Source organism: Miscanthus floridulus, chromosome 17 (genome assembly GCF_019320115.1).
Source record: "Miscanthus floridulus cultivar M001 chromosome 17, ASM1932011v1, whole genome shotgun sequence".
Taxonomy (NCBI): domain Eukaryota; kingdom Viridiplantae; phylum Streptophyta; class Magnoliopsida; order Poales; family Poaceae; genus Miscanthus; species Miscanthus floridulus.
In genome coordinates, this window is record NC_089596.1 from 96,138,559 (window position 1) to 96,157,404 (window position 18,846).

Genomic DNA, 18,846 nt, shown 5'->3' on the forward strand with positions numbered 1-18,846 from the left:
TGTTGTGAAGATCACTTATTTCATGGTCATCAAAGAAGCAAAATAGTATTGCATTATCAACCGCCGAAGCCAAATACATATCTGCCGGTAGTTGTTATGCACAAGTACTTTGGATAAAGGCCACTTTGAGTGACTTTGGAATCAAGTTCAAGAAAGTGCCATTGCTATGTGACAATGAGAGTGCAATCAAGTTAACCAACAATCCGGTTCAACATGCAAGAACAAAGCACATTGATGTCTGCCATCATTTTATAAGAGATCACCAACAAAAAGGGGACATTTGCATTGAGAGTGTAGGCACCTAAGATCAACTTGTCGATATATTCACCAAGCCATTGGATGAGAAAAGGTTTTGCAAGCTAAGGAATGAGTTGAACATATTGGATTTCTCAAATATGTGTTGATGCACCCCCTCCCCCCACTTATATGGCATTCCTCTCCTTTGAGCAATCCAAGGTAAAAGTTGATTGGCATGACATACATCTTTGCTAAGGACATGATTAGTGCATCTAGTCACATTTTCAATTTTATTAGGACCTTTCAAGTGGTTCTATTTTATTAGGCTCATTCATGAAAATCAAATGATTTTGATGTTTATATGATATCACTATTGCTTCTATGCTTGATTTGATCTAGTGATAGCATATGACATGTTTATGGGCTTGTAAACCTAGTGTTTTATCTAGAAAATGAGCTCTAAGTGTTTAACTCAGCATGGTACAAGATAACCCTTATTGAAGGTGTGAAGAAGCTTGTCCTTGGATCAAACCGAGTTAAATATCTTTGGCAAATGATCTAGATTGGACCAAATTTGGGAAAATGATTCTCACCCCATTGATTGACATTGATAATCTTGACCCTACAAGTAATACTATCTATATTTTGAACATTTGTGGTCATTGATGACAAAGGGGGAGAAGTATCATAAAGGGAGAGAAACATAAATATATCTTGATATATGACATAGGGGAGACATATGACAAAGGAAAGGGATCAACTAAAATTTTGAGCACACAAGTAGGGGGAGCAAGCTCATAAACTTGTATGGTGCATTTGAATGTGCATTCCATATGTTTGCTTGCATGGCATAAGTTCTAAATTTAAAATATCCATGCTTGTGTGATGTATGCTAGTTGTTAGATTGAATGATGAAATGAAATCACTAGATAACTTTCATTTCCAAATATTTCCAAGTGGTATTGAGCTAACCATGGTGCTATGGTATATTGGTGCACTCCGATTGGTATCACGCTTCAAAGGTCCATCTTTTATACCTTAGCATCATTTGGTAGACATTGTCTCCTATATTTCCTATCTAAGCATATGTGCAAGCTACAATCCAAACTCTTAGCACATATGTAGGGGAAGCAATTGCTACCATTTGGAGTTCATGAAACTTGTCCATATCCTTTTACATATGGTAAATATGCTTGGGCAAGCAACATTGATTCAATTGAATTTTAATTCATATCTTTGTATGAGGGTTGTCATCAATTATCAAAAAGGGGAAGATTGAAAGCTCTAGTTTGGTTTTGATAAATTGATGAAACCCTAAGTGCTAACCTAGTTTATCAAGTGATCATGATATAGGTAGCACACTCCAAGTTGCGAAGCAAACAAAGATCATAGCATGATGATGATGATACCATGATGATGATCAAGTGCTTGGACTTGGAAAGAAGAAAGAGAAAAACAAAAAGCTCAAGGCAAAGGTATAAACCATAGAAGTCATTTTGTTTTGGTGATCAAGACACTTAGAGAGTATGATCACATTTAGGATTGATAGCCGTACTATTAAGAGGGGTGAAACTCATATCGGAATGCGGTTATCAATGTGCCACTAGATGCTCTAACTCATTGCATATGCATTTAGGATCTAGTGGAGTGCTAACACCCTTGAAAATGTTTGTGAAAATATGCTAACACATGTGCACAAGGTGATACACTTGGTGGTTGGCACATTTGATCAAGGGTGGTAAAGTTTGGGAGCAAGGGTAAGAAACTCCACCGGCAGAGTGTCCGCCCGTAGAGTGCGGACAGTCCAACGGTGCCACCGGCGCCCTAGACAGAAAAGACGGAGGTCACTGGAAGTGACTGGACGCTGGCCTCGGTTGGACCGGCGCGTCTGGTCAGGTGTAGCAGCGAAGATGCTGGCGTCGGTCAAATGACCGGACATTGGGTCGCTCTACGACCGGACGCTGAAGGGCTGCGTCCGGTCGTGTTGTCGGTCGGCACAGTGATTAGGGTTAAGCACCGGATGCTGGGTTGTGTCCGATCAAGCATGACCGGATGCGTCCGGTCGGCAAAAACTAGTTTTGGAACCTTACTGTAAATGACCGGACGCTGGGTGTTCAGCGTCCGGTCAACTCAAGCGCAGTGTCCGATCAAGGCAGATGACCATTGAAGTCATGACACGAGGCTGACTACGAGCGACCGGACGCTGGGGGCTCAGCGTCTGGTCAACTGACCGGAGCGTCCGGTCAGCCCGCGTTATGCCCAGTGAAGGGGTATAACGGCTCTATTTCGTGGGGGCTTCTATTTAAGCCCCATGGCCGGCTATAGCTCACACCTTTGGCCATTTTCATTGACATAGCAACCTTATGAGCTTAGCCAAAGCCCTCCCACTCATCTCCATCATTGATTCATCATCATAGTGAGATTGGGAGTGATCCAAGTGCATTGCTTGAGTGTTTGCATCTAGAGGCACTTGGTGTTCGTGTTTCGCTGTGGATTTCGCTTGTTACTCTTGGTGGTTGCCGCCACCTAGACGGCTTGAAGCAGCAAGGATTGTTGAGCGGAGGGTGGTGATTGTCTCTGGCTCCGATCGTGGTGATTATGAGGGGTTCTTGACCTTTCCCCAGCGGAGCGCCAAAAGGTACTCTAGTGGATTGCTCATGGCTTGTGTGATCCTCATCTTGTGTTGATTGTGCGGCACCCTATTGAGGGTTTGGCATGTGATGCCAATTAGCGCGCGAACCTTCAAGTGAGTGAATCGCCACAACGAGGACTAGCTTGCCGGCAAGCAAGTGAACCTCGATAAAAAATCATTGTGTTCATCATTGATTCCGAGGTGATTGGTCTTCATTAGTATTCATCCTTGTGATTGATTGGTTCTTTCATCTACAAGGTGGTATAACCTTCTTGATCACTCTCTTTACTTTACCGCAAACTAGTTGACAAGCTCTTTAGTGTAGCTAGTTGTGAGAGCTTGCTTGTTTGATTGGTGTGGATCTTTAGTTAGCCTTTGAGAGCACACTAACATAGGGTAGTGTCATAGCTATTGTGTGAATAGACACTATCTAAACTAGAATTGTGGTAGGTGGCTTGCATTTTTTAGTAGGCTAGCGCAACACTTGCTTCACCTCATAATTGTCTAACCATTTTGTTAAGTGTTGTTGTAGAAATTTTTATTAGGCTATTCACCCCCCCTCTAGCCATTAGGACCTTTCATATGTACACTGAAGCTGTTGTTTCTGGTGACCGCGAGAAGTGGATTTCCGCCATGCAAGAGGAGATGCAGTCACTCGAAAAAATGGCACATGGGATGTTGTGCGCTTGCCTAAACAAAAGAAGGTCATTCGTTGCAAATGGATCTTCAAGAGAAATGAGGGTTTATCTCCTAGTGAGCCTCCAAGATTTAAGGCAAGGTTAGTAGAAAAAGGCTTCAGTCAGATTCCTGGTGTTGATTATAATGATGTGTTCTCTTCAGTTGTAAAGCATAGTTCAATTCGTATATTTTTCGGTATTGTTGCTATGCGAGATCTTGAGCTTGAGCAGTTAGATGTAAAGACTGTGTTTCTACATGGAGAGCTCAAGGAGGAGATATACATGGACCATCCAGAAGGGTTTATAGTACCTGGTAAGGAGGATCATGTTTGCAAATTAAAGAGGTCCTTATATGGTTTGAAACAGTCTCCTTGTCAATGGTATAAAAAGGTTTGAATCTTTTATGACATCACATGGTTTTAAGATGTCTGAATTTGATAGTTGTGTGTACATTAAATTTGTTGATCGATCACCTATATACTTGTTGTTATATGTTGATGATATGTTGATTACTGCCAAGAGCAAGAAAGAGATCACTACATTGAAAAAACTATTGAGTAGTGAGTTTAAGATGAAGGATCTTGGTACTGCTAAGAAAATTCTAAGTATGGAGATTACAAGAGACAGAAATTCTAGTTTGTTATTTCTTAGTCAGCAAAGTTACATTAAGAAAATTCTTCATCGTTTCAACATGCATGATGCAAAGTCTGTTAGTGCTCCTATTGTTCCTCATTTTAAATTATCAGCTTTACAATGTGCTAGTACGGATGAGGATTTTGAGTACATGTCAAGAGTTCCATATTCTAGTGTTGTTGGTTCTTTGATGTATGCCATGGTTTGCTCTCGTCCTGATTTATCATATGCTATGAGTTTGGTTAGTAGATACATGGCTAATCCTAGTAAAGAACATTAGAAAGTTGTTCAGTGGATTTTTAGGTACCTTCGTGGCACAACAAATGCTTGTTTGAAGTGTGGCAAGACTGATAAGGGACTCACTAGCTACGGGGATTCAGATTTTGCTGCCGATTTGGATAAGAGGAGATCTCTCACAAGTTATATGTTCACTATTGGTGGTTGTGCTGTGAGTTGGAGGGCAACATTGTAGCCCGTTGTTGCCCTGTCTACCACTGAAGCAGAATACATGGCTGTTGTTGAAGCATGTAAAGAATCAGTTTGGTTGAAAGGTTTGTTTGCTGAGTTTTATGGAGATGATTCTTGCATTAATTTATTTTGTGACAGTCAAAGTGTTATATGTCTCACTAAAGATCAGATGTTCCATGAGAGAACGAAGCACATTGATGTCAAATACCATTATGTTCGCGATGTTGTCGCACAAGGTAAGCTGAAGGTATGCAAGATAAGAGATAAGCACACATGATAATCCTGCTGATATATTGACAAAGCCAGTTCCTGTTGTTAAGTTTGAGCTTTGCTCAAGCTTAGTTGGTATAACTGTTTAGCCCAAGAGGCTATTTGGCACCGGAAGTATTTCTTTGTTGTTTCAGGATGAAGGTTCGTTTTATGTTATAAGAAGGAATTTGTCTCAAGGTGGAGTTTGTTGAGTTGTGATTCAAATTCAGTTATGTACAAGATAAAGGCTAACTTCTGCCGGAGCGAAGCGAGGCCCGTCGCCGGGAGGCTTCTCCTATTAGGGTTTTTCCATCTCTATATATACTTCCTGTAAGCCGTCGTCTTGGGATAAGAAAAGTTGTAAATCCCCGACGTTTGTAACCTCACCCGATATAGTGAAGATTTGTTGGCTGGTGTCCGTGGTTTTTTCCCTTCTTCCTTGGAAGGGTTTTCCACGTTAAATCTCGTGTCCCCTGTGTTTGATCTACTATTCTTCGTCGTTTATATTGCCTATCGTTTCTAACATTCTGTGCGCAGTCGTCTTAGTCTTAGCTTGGACAAGTAGATCTATATTACTTAGTATCTAATGTTCTAATCACTCATGTAGTCATGTCGTAGCACGTGAAAGCATGAGAGAGGAACAGATTATACGACAATCGCCTATCTATCCAGCCAGCTAAGAACGTTTCAATATCTGTCAGCAGTCGCATTGTGATAAACGTTGCCTTTATTTTATCCACATCTATGCAGCTGATTTGTGACATTAATTGTTGAGATTCTTATTGAGTATCATATAGCATTGTTACAGGTAACAACCATAGGCATCCAAGGTTCAGAGTGTTATTCATCGTTGAGATTTGCCAGTGAGCTCAGGATTTGAACCTATCATGTTATACTGCAGGCCAAAATTAACACAATATACAATACTGGCATTAGTTGCGTTGCTGAAAGACTGAAAACGAAGTGAGATTGGTGGGTGAGCTCAGCATTTGGACCTAATCATTGCCTTGAGCTTGAAATATGGTGTTGAATATTAGCACGCGCTACACCCTCGCCTGTCCGTTTGCGCAAGAGGTCTCAAGCCACGTCACTTCTTGGGAACACTTTGCAATTGTTAACATGGCTCAACAAGCAAACTTCACACTTCACAGCCCTTGGAGAATGCTGGGAGCACACCCTGAGTTCAATCCACAAAGAATGTTCCATGGGGAAGCCTTGCTTACGCTTTCTTAATTTTACTATCGCAGCAGTGGCTTGCGAAAAACATTGTTAAGAAGGTTGACAAATCAGCTATATGCTAAACAGCAGTAGCATGCTAAGTAAACCGCTTACTTATGGTGGATGCCTTAATAAACATGATATATGGGAAAATTGATGAGTGTGTTTACTGCCACTGGCTCAGACCAAAGGTGCTGCAGGATTTAGTGCGAGTGCGAGGTTGTTGCCACAATCTGCCAAAGTTGTTCGTCCTGAGAACTGAGACTTCTCAAATGATTTTTTATGATCCAAGACAGATGAAAGGTATTTGTATGGAAGAATTTTATAGTACCCCAAAGTTTTCATATCGTTGAGCTCATTTCTTGTGACCGATAAGCATGAGTCCGTTCATTTTTGTGTTCCAGATGTATTAGCCGTTTTATTTGCAGTCTACATGAAGGGGAAGGGGAGTTCAGTTTGTGGTGTAATTGGTCATGGGACATTGCTGTTTACTTTCCCCCTTGGCTGGCAATGGCAAACAGAGTGGAAAATCATTGTTGATTCTTGGACAGGCCCAGAGTTTGCAGCAACTGGCAGTGGGTACACGAAAGAGGTTGAAGACATGCTCAAAGTGCTGTCACCGTGGATGGTATCCTTTATTAAGAATTTGCCTGCTATTAAGGTACTCATCCCTCACTTCAGGCACATAATTGGCATGGTGGAATATATCAGCTGTATCATTATTTAGCATCTGCATTTCAGAATTTACATTACTGCAGGGTGATGTAAGAAGCAAACTGGGCACCTGTGAGACTAGTCTGATGTGTGTTGTTTCTTCTATCGTTGTTATTTGTTCTTATGTGTGTTGTTTCTTCTATCGTTGTTATTTGTGCTAACTGTTAGCAGAATGCACTCAACTCCTCGGATGGTGCTGATGATGCCAAGGACGACGAATGGAAGCACAATCGAAGTGAACTTGTCCGGTTGCTTTAAGTTTGAAAGTTTGGTACTTGTCCAGTTGCTTTAAGTTTGAATGTATGGTTTGCACGCCAGAGGAACATTTATGGGTTTTGGGTAGCCTGCATAACCAAGGTGTTTGATTTGTTTTGCTGGACTGGACTTGTGCTCCAAGTGCTAGCCTGGTTATGCATCATCAGGCTTTGACTCAAATGGATGGATGGACTGGGAGGGTTAAGCATCACCAGTTTAGGGCCTGTTGGCTTGTCTGAATTCTAGAGGAATCTGGATAGTTTAGAGAAATGCTGGATTAATTTGTGAGAAAAAAACACGGTTCCGGATAAAAAAAATAAACGGATTAAGCCAGGTTTAAGGACACGCGATCAGGGCCTTAGAAGGACAGCCACTAACCAAACCACCGATCACGGGTTCAAACAGTAACAGAAAAGCACGACACTTCCCAAGAAATAGAATGCGACAGATACCAGTGCAACAAAGGACCATGCTACTATCTCACCATAGGAAAAAACGATCAATTCGCAGCACAACACAAATCCAAATACTACCAGCTGGACAACCCAGAATATTAAAGTTCACACACCACAGCCTTGTTTTGCTGCATCCATCACATAGCCACTAGTCTCTAAGCAAAATAAGGCCAGGCCTACTTCCACCGACATTCTTTCCAGACTCAGTTGAACCTCCCATGCTTCGCCTTCGTGGCTCAATTGAACCTGCGACTCACTTGGCACCATGCTTCGCCTTCGAGTGAGCCTGAAGGGCCATCTCACTGTTGAATGTCCTGGACAGAACAACGAACAGAGGCCAAGGATCAATACAGTGATATTTCACCAAATAACCAAATTGGCTCACCAAATAAAACGGTGCCGACTTACTTGGTGCACGATTTGCAAGGGACCGAGCCACCAGATTTTGGAGACTTATCCTTTGATTTGTCATTGTTAGCAGGGGTCTTGCCTTTTGCTGGGTGTGGAGTTGCCACATGAACGGTGCCCTTCTTGCCACCTGCACAAGGAATACATGTTTTCATAGCAACAGTTCTATGGCAGAAAGACCTAACTCTAGCATAGCAACAGATCCATGGCAGAAAGGCCTAACTCTGACTACACACCTGTCTTCTGGGCTGTCGGTGTGGCAACCTTTGCTTTCTTATCAGAAAGAGGAGTCAGGGAATTTTCAGCAGGTCTCTTCTTGCCTGCCTCTGGCTGAAAAAAAAATCAACACATTGATATCATCTAATAACAACAGATTAGTGAATTTAAAACAGGAGCAGGAGTAAATCCATGAAGCACATACCTTCTTAGGAGTTGGAGTCTCTTCCTCCTCATCGTCACTTGTATCATCCTCATCACTTGAATCCTAAAACAGGAAAAATCAAAAGTTAATCAATATGGAACAACCCTAACGTGCAGACAAACCATTTCTCCATCCTTCCACTCACATCATCATCGCCTTCTTCAGGAGATAATCCCTCACCCTCATCAGAATCATCTGTGTCATCTTCATCAGAATCATCAGTATCATCCTCATCAGAATCATCATCATCCTTGCTTTTCTTAGAAACAAGACTAGATTTTGAAGCTGCCGCAACTGCCTTCTCTTGATTTTTCTGCTCCTTCCCATCAGCTTTGCCTAGAGACAAGTAGACGTGTTCATAATCCAAACAACCCCCAACACCACCACCAGAAAAAAGAAACAGGGAAGATATATATACCATTTTCCTTGATTACTGGAATGTCCAGCTCCTCATCTTCATCTTCAGAATCAAGATCCATTGTGGAGGAAGGCAAAAAGGAGGTCAAGGAAACCAATACTCCACAAAAAAAAATGTTTTGATCACTCCTACTGAAAATAAAAATAGAACTAATTCAACGCTAAAAAATAATTCGACACCAAAAAGGATATTCATCTTCCTCCATTGGCTGCTCAACCTTGTAACCAGAGAAGAACACACTGGTAGTTTTTGATGTGTGCGACAGCTCAAACTCTTTATCGAAAACCAAATCGAACTGTATTTGTGGATACTTGTCAATAGAGAGGGTTCCAATGGCAAGCTTCTGATCGTCGACTTTGACATACATCAAGGCATTGTCACTTTTCTTTGATTCCCCAAGAGCAGCCTGCCAGATTAAATCCAATTAAGTATACAGAGCAAACCCAACAGAGGAAATAGGAAAGTAGGAAATTTACACAGCGCAAATCCAACAGATGAAAGTAAGTCTACACATAGTGCAAATCCAACAGTGGAAAGTAAGTGTACACATAGACAAAGCAACGAATCTACCTGGGAAAGGTGCAGGATAAAGCCATGTCCAGGCTCACACTTAACAGTGGATCCAGGCTTGACCTCGAGACCTGCAAAACAGGGAGCAGTCTGAGATAGGTTACATTAAGAATACAAATCTGATGTTGTTTTTACAATGGTAGCAAAAGAACAAACATCCCGCAATGCGCAAAACAAAACAAAACAAAACAACAAATTCAGGGGCATCACGTCCTACAACAAGACCAACACGTATGATTTCCACCATTTAATCTACTTTTTCCTGTCATGCTGGGCATAAAGGCAATGCTACATTGCTACTGGTGGTAGAACAAAAGAATCACGGAACAATCTGAGGTAAGTTACATTACGAATGATCTGATGCTGTTTAACAAAGGTAGTAAAAGAACAAACATCCAAATTCAATGGCATCACTTGCTATAATAAGACCCTAAACAAACAATCTACTTTTTCCTAACATACTGGAAATAGGCAATGCCACATTGCTACCAATAGTAGACCAAAAGAATCACATCACATAATAATCACACGTCAAATAAATATAACTAAATATAAACTGGAAAAGGAAAGAAAGCAGCACCACCCCATGATGCAGTAGTAAGTAGTAACGCATCAAGCACTACCCATGATTCCCAGGGACCTAAAACAGAGCCCTAAAACTAGGCCTGCTAATGGGGCGGGGCCTGATGGAGTTTTGGGGGGGAGGTTCTGTGATGGAATGTGTGGGGATGGGTGAAAATTGGTTTAACTAAACTGTGTTGAGGCGGGTTGGGTTTATAAACAAGACGGGTTGGGACGGGTTGATACGGGTCACACAGAAAGAATCGGTCGGCGGCGATGGAGGGCCGGCGCGTGGCGCGTGCAGCAGCAGGCGCAGGGCCGCCCATCGGCTTCCACCCTACCGACAACTGCACTACCACCGTCGCAAGGCGCTCGCATGCCTGCACCCCGCCGCGACGTCGGAGGTCTCGGATTCCTCGCGAGTCAGTGACCCATGCGAACATCCAAAAATCAAATAAAGGTATCGCAAAACAAAACAAACAAAGCACAGGTATCGCAGCGAATTGAGTTTGTAAGAAACAAAGCCTGAATTGAGTTTGCGAGAGAGAGAGAGAGGAGGTCACCCCAGAACTCCATCGGCGGCGGCGCTGAAGCGGCGACGGGAATGGGAACTAGGGTTTAAGCCGCCGGGTGAGGAAAGGACAGTACCGGAAAGAAACGGAGCGGATGGCAGTGGAGTCGGCCAGTCTTTTAAAAGGCGGAGACCGCACCTTTGCCGTCCGATCTAGACTCCACACATCCTGGCCGCTCTTTAAAAAAAATCTATGAGACAGAGAATGGGGATGGTAGTCTAAATGGGCCAGAAGCCCACCAACACATCATTGGGCTTGTAGCAATTTGGTATTCGCGTCCACGAGATGCCGTTGAAGACGCGTGTAATGACCGTGCGGGACAGAAGAAATCCAGGACTCACGGCCTCACGCGAGTCACGATCAATCGAGACGAGCGGGGAATTGCGAATGGGCCGGTGGTAGGGCAGTCACCTATTTTCTAGATTTTTTTTCAGAATTTATAGGGTGTATGTATGCGTGCGCGTGCGGTGATACTACGTATTTTCCGCTGAAAGCTAAAAAGCCTCCAATCTTTTCTTTACGTATGTATGAACGCGCATACGTGTATATACGTATGGTGTGAGTATAAAATGTGTGAGTTATGTGCGTCTAGATTGTACCTCGCAAAAGAGAGAGAGAGAGAGAGACGAGCGGGGAACCGGGAATTGGAGCAGCAAACAAAAAAATATCTACGAGGAAAGATTAATTTTAGCAGAATTTAAATCCTTCATACATCATACATCATTTGCAATGGCATCTACAAGGAATGATTAACATAGCACCATTTGCAATGGCGCACAAGATTCAGGTAAAGATCGAGCAGCACACGAAGTTGTTCACTTCACAGGAGATTCATCGCCCGCAAGAAATCCTCCATCGCCTTCCTCGACGACCCGCCTCCCTTGTTCCAGGACCCCTCCACCACCTCCTTGATCTCCCTCACCCGCCGCCGCATCTCCGCGGCCTTCGCCGTCTGGCCCATCACCGTCTCCACCACGTCGGCGACCGCGGCCCTGTTCACCACAGTGTCCTCCATGTTCCCCCTCGCCACTTTGACGCCCACGCCCCACTCCTCTTTAAGCAGCTTGGCATTGTAGAACTGCTCGCCGGCGAGCGGCCAGCCGATGATCGGCACGCCGTGCGTCACGCTCTCCAGCACCGAGTTCCACCCGCAGTGCCTCAGCAAGGCGCCTGTCGACGCGTGCGCTAGGATCCTCACATGCGGTGCCCACCCGCGTACCAGGAGACCTCTGTTGCTCGTGCGCGCTCTCTCCTCGAACCCGTCCGGCAGCCACTGGTCGGCCCGGAAGTCGCCCTTGATGTCGTGTCCATTCGGCGGCCTCACAGCCCAGACGAACGGCCGGCCGGTTGACTCTAACGCCAGTGCCAGATCCGCCATGTGATCTGCTCGTATGGAGTTCTGAGAGCCGAATGAGATGTACAGCACCGACGAAGGCGAGTGGCAGTCCAGGAAGCTCACGACGGCGGCCTCGGCCTCCAGCGAGACTGGAAGGTTGGTGGCGCGCACGAGAGGGCCGATGGGCCAGACCGGGATCTTGAGGGTGCGCCGCAGCATGTCGAGACCGGTGGGCTCGAACTCCTCCACGGTGTTGACGATCACCGCACCCGTCTCGTAGCCCAGAGGGATCTGCCGGCCGTAGAGCGCGGCGCGTTTGGCGACGGCGGGCGGGGCGGACGCGTTTTTGGAGAGCTGCCAGCGGTGGATCACGACCTCGGGGTACTCGGGCAGGTGGACGCGGCCGGTGTCCGGGTCGGGGTGGACGGGCAGGTGGCTCCAGAGCGAGTGCACGACGGCGCTGCCGTACGCGCCGCAGGAGGCGAAGAAGGCGCCGCGGTCACCGTCCACGCCGTGAACGGGTCGGACACTACGCAGACATTGTGGCCACCGCCGGCGGCGGCGGGGAGGTAGTCGTCGAACGCGGCCTCGAGCGACTCGAACGCCACGAGAGGAGGCCCGCGATGGCGCGGGGCTGTACGGTGTCGGAGGACTCGCAGTCCGGAGGCAGGCCGTGGTCCGCCGGGGTGAAGGGCAGCGCGTGGAAGCCGAGGAACGACGAGTTGGACCACGCGGTAGTCCGGAGCGCGGCAACGTTGTGCGGGGTGGAGACGAGCGTGATGGCGGCATCGGGGAGAGTGCCGTGTAGGAGGTCGGCCAGGGACATGAACGCGGAGAGGTGGCCCTGACCGGGGAACGGGAACAACACGACGTGCTTGGCGGCGGCCATCATTGGCGAGCAGCTAGCTTGTTGGCTTACTAGCGTGGTGAGCTGTAGGAGTCGAACATTGGTGAATGAGGTGAAAATTTTGCATTTTAGCCCTTTCAAAAAACAATCTCTTAAGATAGACTCATCTCAAATCTTTTTCTAAAAATAGATCAAATCTCAGCATCTCCTACAACTAAAAAGAATAAAGCGTGGACACTTTTTGATACGACATTCGTCCATCATCCTGCATGCCGCCCGTGCGATCTTTCTCCACGCCCCCTACGCTCGTCTCCCTTCCAAGGATAGAAGCGTCCTGCTCCCGTGATTCTCCGCGCCCCCATCACGCCTACCCCGCGCCCGTGCCCGCCAGCAGCAGGCCACGCCGCTGCCGCCCGCGCCCGCCACAGGTGCGACACCAAAGCCGTCGTGTCGCTGGCCCTACTCCCCGCGACCATGGTGGCGGCGCCCTTCCCCATCCCGACGGCCTTGCGTGCATGGGTGTCGGTGACGGGTAGCCGCCCTCGGGCTCTGGATCCGCGCAGGGCGAACACGGCGGTGGCGGATTCCCTCGGCTACGTCCGCATCGTCATCTCGCTGCCGTGTCGCGCTTCGCCGTCGTCTCGCTACGCCTCAGCACACCAGCAGCCGGTGTGCCGGATCCGGTGCCACGTCCTCTCCCTGCCGCCTCCCCTCCCATCTCCCCGTCCCCCCCCCCCCCCCGCGCCATCTGCATCCCGCCACTACCGGCCACCCCCACCTCCATGCGGATCGGTGCATGAGGACCGATGGCGACGCCCCTTTTTCTTTGCAGGCGACAGCGCAAGGCAGTGGCGCCTCATCGCCGCCTTGGGCCATCCCATCCCGCCCTTCGATGGCGGCGCGTCCTACACCGTGCGGATGGAACCCCCGGCGGCGATGCATCCTGCCCCAATCCCCGACCTCTTGGGCACATCGCCTCATGTGGACAGGGGGGCCTGGCGAGCAGCACAGCCAGCCCTCACGCAAGTGGCATCCCACAGCTGAGGTGCATCCCGTCCCCCCCTTTATTTGATGATTTTGTTTGTACATAATACAGATTAATTGTTTAATTTTTTTCACCATAGAGCTCCCGATGCTTTGCAGAGATGTGCGATTGGAGCAGGATCTAGATGATTCGCGTGTGGGAAGTAGTCAACGTTTGTAGAGTGGGTGCAGATTGAAAATTATTTGAGCCCGGTGATGAAACCGTTGGTCGATGTCGGATTTGTTTTGAGCTCGATGGTTATTCTTCAGGTTCAGGTTGGAGTTTGACACACTTTTGGTGCACTTTGTCATTGAAAACTACTTTACTGCAGTAGCTTTTACTGATCTCAAATTTTGTATATAGAAATTGTGGGGCTCCGATTACTGCATTTGAGTTTTTCGGCCAGTGTTTCATTCGCGTGTCAATTGCTTAATCAGCATTTCAAGGATTTGATCTCTCTAATTTTCAGTGGAACGTACATCACCAAGTGCTACTTCTATGGAATGCATAATTATTATCTTTTGGCTATGCACTGTTGGCATTTTCCATGTTTCTTTCACTTTACATCATATGTATACATTATACATTATTAAGATACTATAGTTCTTTGTTGATTTGTCTTAAAGGCCGTGTTTGAATTTCCTCGACTCCTCAGTTGATTGAAACATTTTTGGGGTGAAACCCTCATGAAGATGAGAATGCCACTTGGATGCTTACAGTACTTCACACTAACATCAATATGTTGATTAAAAATTTCTATTGTTTTTTTACGGTGGTTTGTTTCTGCAAATACAGAAGTTCATGTCTCGGAAACTTTGCTGGGTGATTGTACACCATCACTAGCCAATTCATTTCAGGGAGATTCTCGCTTGTTCAACTGATTTTTTTTCTTATAGAAACACACTACATGTACAGATCCCTCTTCATCGGTTTTCAATAAAAGGTCATGTTGTTTCAAGGCACTGAGTACATTTATGTTTCATATTGATTCTTGATTTGCTACCTTTTTCTCACTGTTTTAAGTGCAATAAAGAAGCACTGCTATTATAAAATCACATCATGATCTGCTATAATTAACTCGTGCAGGTTTTCAGCTGCTTTGGCCAGTACTTCTGCTTACACTTCAAGGCATTTCAGTTACAGCCTGGGGGCACCGGGCTCAAGATGATCTGCCAAGGGGTACCCCAGAGCATCATTCACAGTCACTGGAGGGTCCAGGATAGCTACAACGGACTCATCATCCAGAGGAACATGGCCCTGTTCTTCTCGGGCGGTGACAAGAAGGAGCTCAAGCTGTGTGTCCCTGACCTCAGGTGCTCCTACCCGCCGCAGTTCCCTCGTGATGACCATGGAGGGCGGAGGCCATCGAGGAGCTGTTGGAGCTCGCCGAGTCTCGCTACTTGAAAGCTCTAGTTTGGTTTTGGTGAATTGATGAAACTCTAAGTGCTAATCTAGTTTATCAAGTGATCATGAGATAGGTAGCATATTCCAAGTGGTGAAGCAAATGAAGGTCATAACATGATGATGATGCCATGATGATGATCAAGTGCTTGGACTTGGAAAGAAGAAAGAGAAAAATAAAAAGCTCAAGGCAAAGGTATAAACCATGGGAGCTATTTTGTTTTGATGTTCAAGACACTTAGAGAGTGTGATCACATTTAGGTTTGATAGCCGTACTATTAAGAGAGGTGAAACTCGTATCGGAATGCGGTTATCAAAGCGCCACTAGATGCTCTAACTCATTGCATATGTATTTAGGATCTAGTGGAGTGCTAACACCCTTGAAAATGTTTGTGAAAATATGCCAACACATGTGCATAATGTGATACACTTGGTGGTTGGCACATTTGAGCAAGGGTGAAGAAGATAGAGTCGAAGAGGAGTTAGTCGCGCTGGTTACAGAGTGACCGGACGCGTCCGGTATGGTGACCGGACACGTCCGATATGTGGCGACAAACTCCGCGACCGGACGCGTCCGGTGTGAATCAGAAAACTCCGTGTTCGGCAGAGCAGTCGATCGGACGCTGGCAGCGTCCGGTCCGGTATCACCGGACACGTCCGGTTGGGCAAGGATGCTTACTGTACTCCACCAGAAACTGCGGCTCAGTGTCCGGTCATTTGTGTTTGTGCGTCCGGTCGTCGGCAGATTAAGTAGCAATGGCCATGTTGGTTTGAACTGGACACGTGGCAGTCTAGGGGCTACCAGACACGTCCGGTATGCCGACCAGACGCGTTCGGTATTCATGACCGGTGCGTCCGATGCTGCATCCGGTCAGTTGGACCAGAGCGTCCGGTCACCCCACGTTATGTCCAGTGAAGGGGTATAACGGTTCTATTTCGTGGGGGCTTCTATTTAAGCCCCATGGCCCGCTATAGCTCATAACCTTTGGCCATTTTCTTTGATATAGCAACCTTGTGAGCTTAGCCAAAATCCTCCTACTCAACTCCATCATTGATTCATCATCTTTGTGAGATTGGGAGAGAATCCAAGTGCATTGCTTGAGTGTTTGCATCTAGAGGCACTTGGTGTTCGTGTTTCGCTGCTGGATTCGCTTGTTACTCTTGGTGGTTGCCGCCACCTAGACGGCTTGGAGCAGCGAGGATCGTTGAGCGGAGGTTGGTGATTGTCTCCGGCTCCGATCGTGGTGATTGTGAGGGGTTCTTGATCTTTCCCCGGCGGAGCGCCAAAAGGTACTCTAGTGGATTGCTCGTGGCTTGTGTGATCCTCATCTTGTGTTGGTTGTACGGCACCCTATTGAGGGTTTGGCGTGTGAAGCCAATTAGCGCGTGAACCTCCAAGTGAGTGAATCGCCACAACGACGACTAGCTTGCCGGCAAGCAAGTGAACCTCGATAAAAAATCATTGTGTTCATCCTTTGATTCCGATGTGATTGGTCTTCATTGATATTGATTCTTGTGATTGATTGGTTCACTCCTCGACACGGCGGTATAACTATCTTGCTTACTCTCTTTACATTACCGCAAACTAGTTGTCAAGCTCTTTAGTGTAGCTAGTTGTGAGAACTTGTTAGTTTGGTTAGTGTGGCTCTTTAGTTAGCATTTGAGAGCACACTAACTTAGTGTAGTGACATAGCCATTGTGTGGATACATACTATATAAACTAGAATTGTAGTAGGTGGCTTGCAATTTTAGTAGGCTAGCGCAACACTTGCTTCGCCTCATAATTGTCTAATCGGTTTGCTAAGTGTTGTTGTAGAAATTTTTATTAGGCTATTCACCCCCCTCTAGCCATTAGGACCTTTCACCACTGTTGACCTCTCCAACGATGAGCAGGGGACCTTAGCCGCCGCCACACTAGACTCCGAGGTCCCGAGCCAGGCAAGCGAGCGCGCGGGTCGGGGCGGCGGCGATTGGGCGGCCATGTCGGTGAGTTGCGACCTCAGGTTTTGAATGTTTGGGTGTCTAGTAAGACTTGCTTGTCATTCTCCTCCAAGAGAAACACACATACACCTGCCAATTCCATCCGATGTCATTTTTTGTCAAAAAGTGGTGTGCATGATATTAGTGTCATCAATTGTCAAGGTTTGGTTAATTTATTCAGTGTAAGTTGTGCCTCCTCGGAGATCCGACGGTCGCACACATCCCACACCTTGATGAACTGTTGTTGGATAACTTAATTAGTGCTTCCGCACCATATTAATATCATTTTTCTTATTCCAGCATATAGGTTGTTTAAGTGCTTATGCTAAATTTGTGCCAGTAGTACCATAATATGAATAGGGGATTTATCTTTCAGTTCCCACTATTTTCCTCTTCCTTTTCTCAGCAAGGGTCAAACATGAGTGTATGGTAGTGCTGTTCAATAGGTGAGTTAGTGCTTCCTCACCACGTTAATGCTATCTTTCTCATTCCAGTATATAGGTCCATCAACTGCTTATGCTAAATTTGTGCTCATCTTTCTACTGATAATAGCCCAGCAAAGGGTATCTCTAAATGCCATTAATTGACAACATTACTGACAAGCCAAGGTGCTACTTCCATCAGTCCATCATTAGGTCTTTCTGTGGTAGATTTACCGTGTTAGAATTAAAATTACTTACTACACAGAGCCCCTCATGGATCCAATTGTTGATGAACATAGAAGGCTCTCTACAGAGCATTTCTTTTGGTCGCATCATCTTGAGGACCATGGAGTCGTTGGCGAGCGTACCTTGAGGGCCATGGAGTCGTTGGCGAGCTTGTAGTCCTTGTAGAGGAAGTAGCCCCTGCCCGCGGCGGCGGCCGCCGCGCCGGCGAAGAAGGAGGCCAGCCTGACCCGCAGCATGAACCCCATACGGCTCCGGCCCTAGCAACCTTCCGCCCTACCTAGTGGCTTGCTCGCTCGGCTCCCTTCCTTCCGCCGCCACTGGGGGGGCGAATGTGAAGGCTTCGTGTGCTTGTGTGCCTGCTGCGTGGGGTGGGGTCGTCTCGACCTAGACCCCAGGGAAGGGCCCTGCCGCTGGGTCCTTATGTCAGTGTATTGTGTTCATTTGTTTCGCAAAAAAAAGGTGTATTGTGTTCATTCAACAGTTGAGATCAGCTTGTCTTAGAGGCAAAAACCAATTGTGTTCGGCCAAAAATTTAGACAGACCATTTATGATAGAAAGAAAGAAGTCTATTTGTCTGAGTTCAATTTAGGACATCAAATTCCAAAGGGGGCTTAAATAGTTTTTGCCATCGACCTATCAAAACCGAATAAATTTACTATAATGTTAGTTGCAATTATGGTTTTGCTTATATATGTCTTTATTTCAAATAATATAAATATTATTAAATATCTACAAGTTTAATATAAATAAATAAAATATTGAAGTAGTACTAATTTTTTTATAAAACTATATTTATCCGTTGGCGCTTTAAAGTTATTTTGATCATGTTTATTCCTGTTTCTAGTGTGTTAGTGCTCGCAGCATATGTTTATTTTGATTACCGTTTTGTGTTGTATTAGACTAGGAGGTCAACCAAAATGATCCAATGGATTTCCAGATAATGCAAGATCTCATAGGTGACACCACCATCGCAAATGCCATGCTCCCACATATAGATCTTGTTTAGGTTGTTTGCATGGCTAGTGCTTTTACTTTACTTTGGCCACTCGACTAAACATCATGCAATCCACACAATCAACATATAGTAAAGCACAACACAAAA

At 45.9% G+C, this 18,846-nt stretch overlaps 1 protein-coding gene, 1 long non-coding RNA gene and 1 pseudogene across 2 annotated transcripts; 1 reads left to right on the forward strand and 2 right to left on the reverse strand.

Annotated features, from left to right (window-relative positions):
• Positions 1-7,538: 7,538 nt before the first annotated feature.
• On the reverse strand, positions 7,539-10,597 carry LOC136516737 (histone deacetylase HDT2). Its single transcript, XM_066510221.1, has 9 exons — positions 10,480-10,597; positions 9,356-9,426; positions 8,976-9,191; positions 8,786-8,846; positions 8,513-8,703; positions 8,368-8,430; positions 8,183-8,276; positions 7,947-8,076; positions 7,539-7,852 (listed from the first exon to the last, which is right to left on the reverse strand). The coding sequence occupies exons 1-9, from the start codon at positions 10,490-10,492 to the stop codon at positions 7,792-7,794; spliced, it is 900 nt and encodes a 299-aa protein (XP_066366318.1). The 5' UTR covers positions 10,493-10,597; the 3' UTR covers positions 7,539-7,791.
• Positions 10,598-11,131: 534 nt separating this feature from the next.
• Positions 11,132-12,762, reverse strand: LOC136518257 (UDP-glycosyltransferase 92A1-like; annotated as a pseudogene).
• A 277-nt stretch (positions 12,763-13,039) lies between these two features.
• Positions 13,040-14,223, forward strand: LOC136517850 (uncharacterized). Its single transcript, XR_010774348.1, has 2 exons — positions 13,040-13,716; positions 13,815-14,223. It is a non-coding gene; the product is annotated as an uncharacterized lncRNA (long non-coding RNA).
• The last annotated feature ends 4,623 nt before the right edge of the window (positions 14,224-18,846 follow it).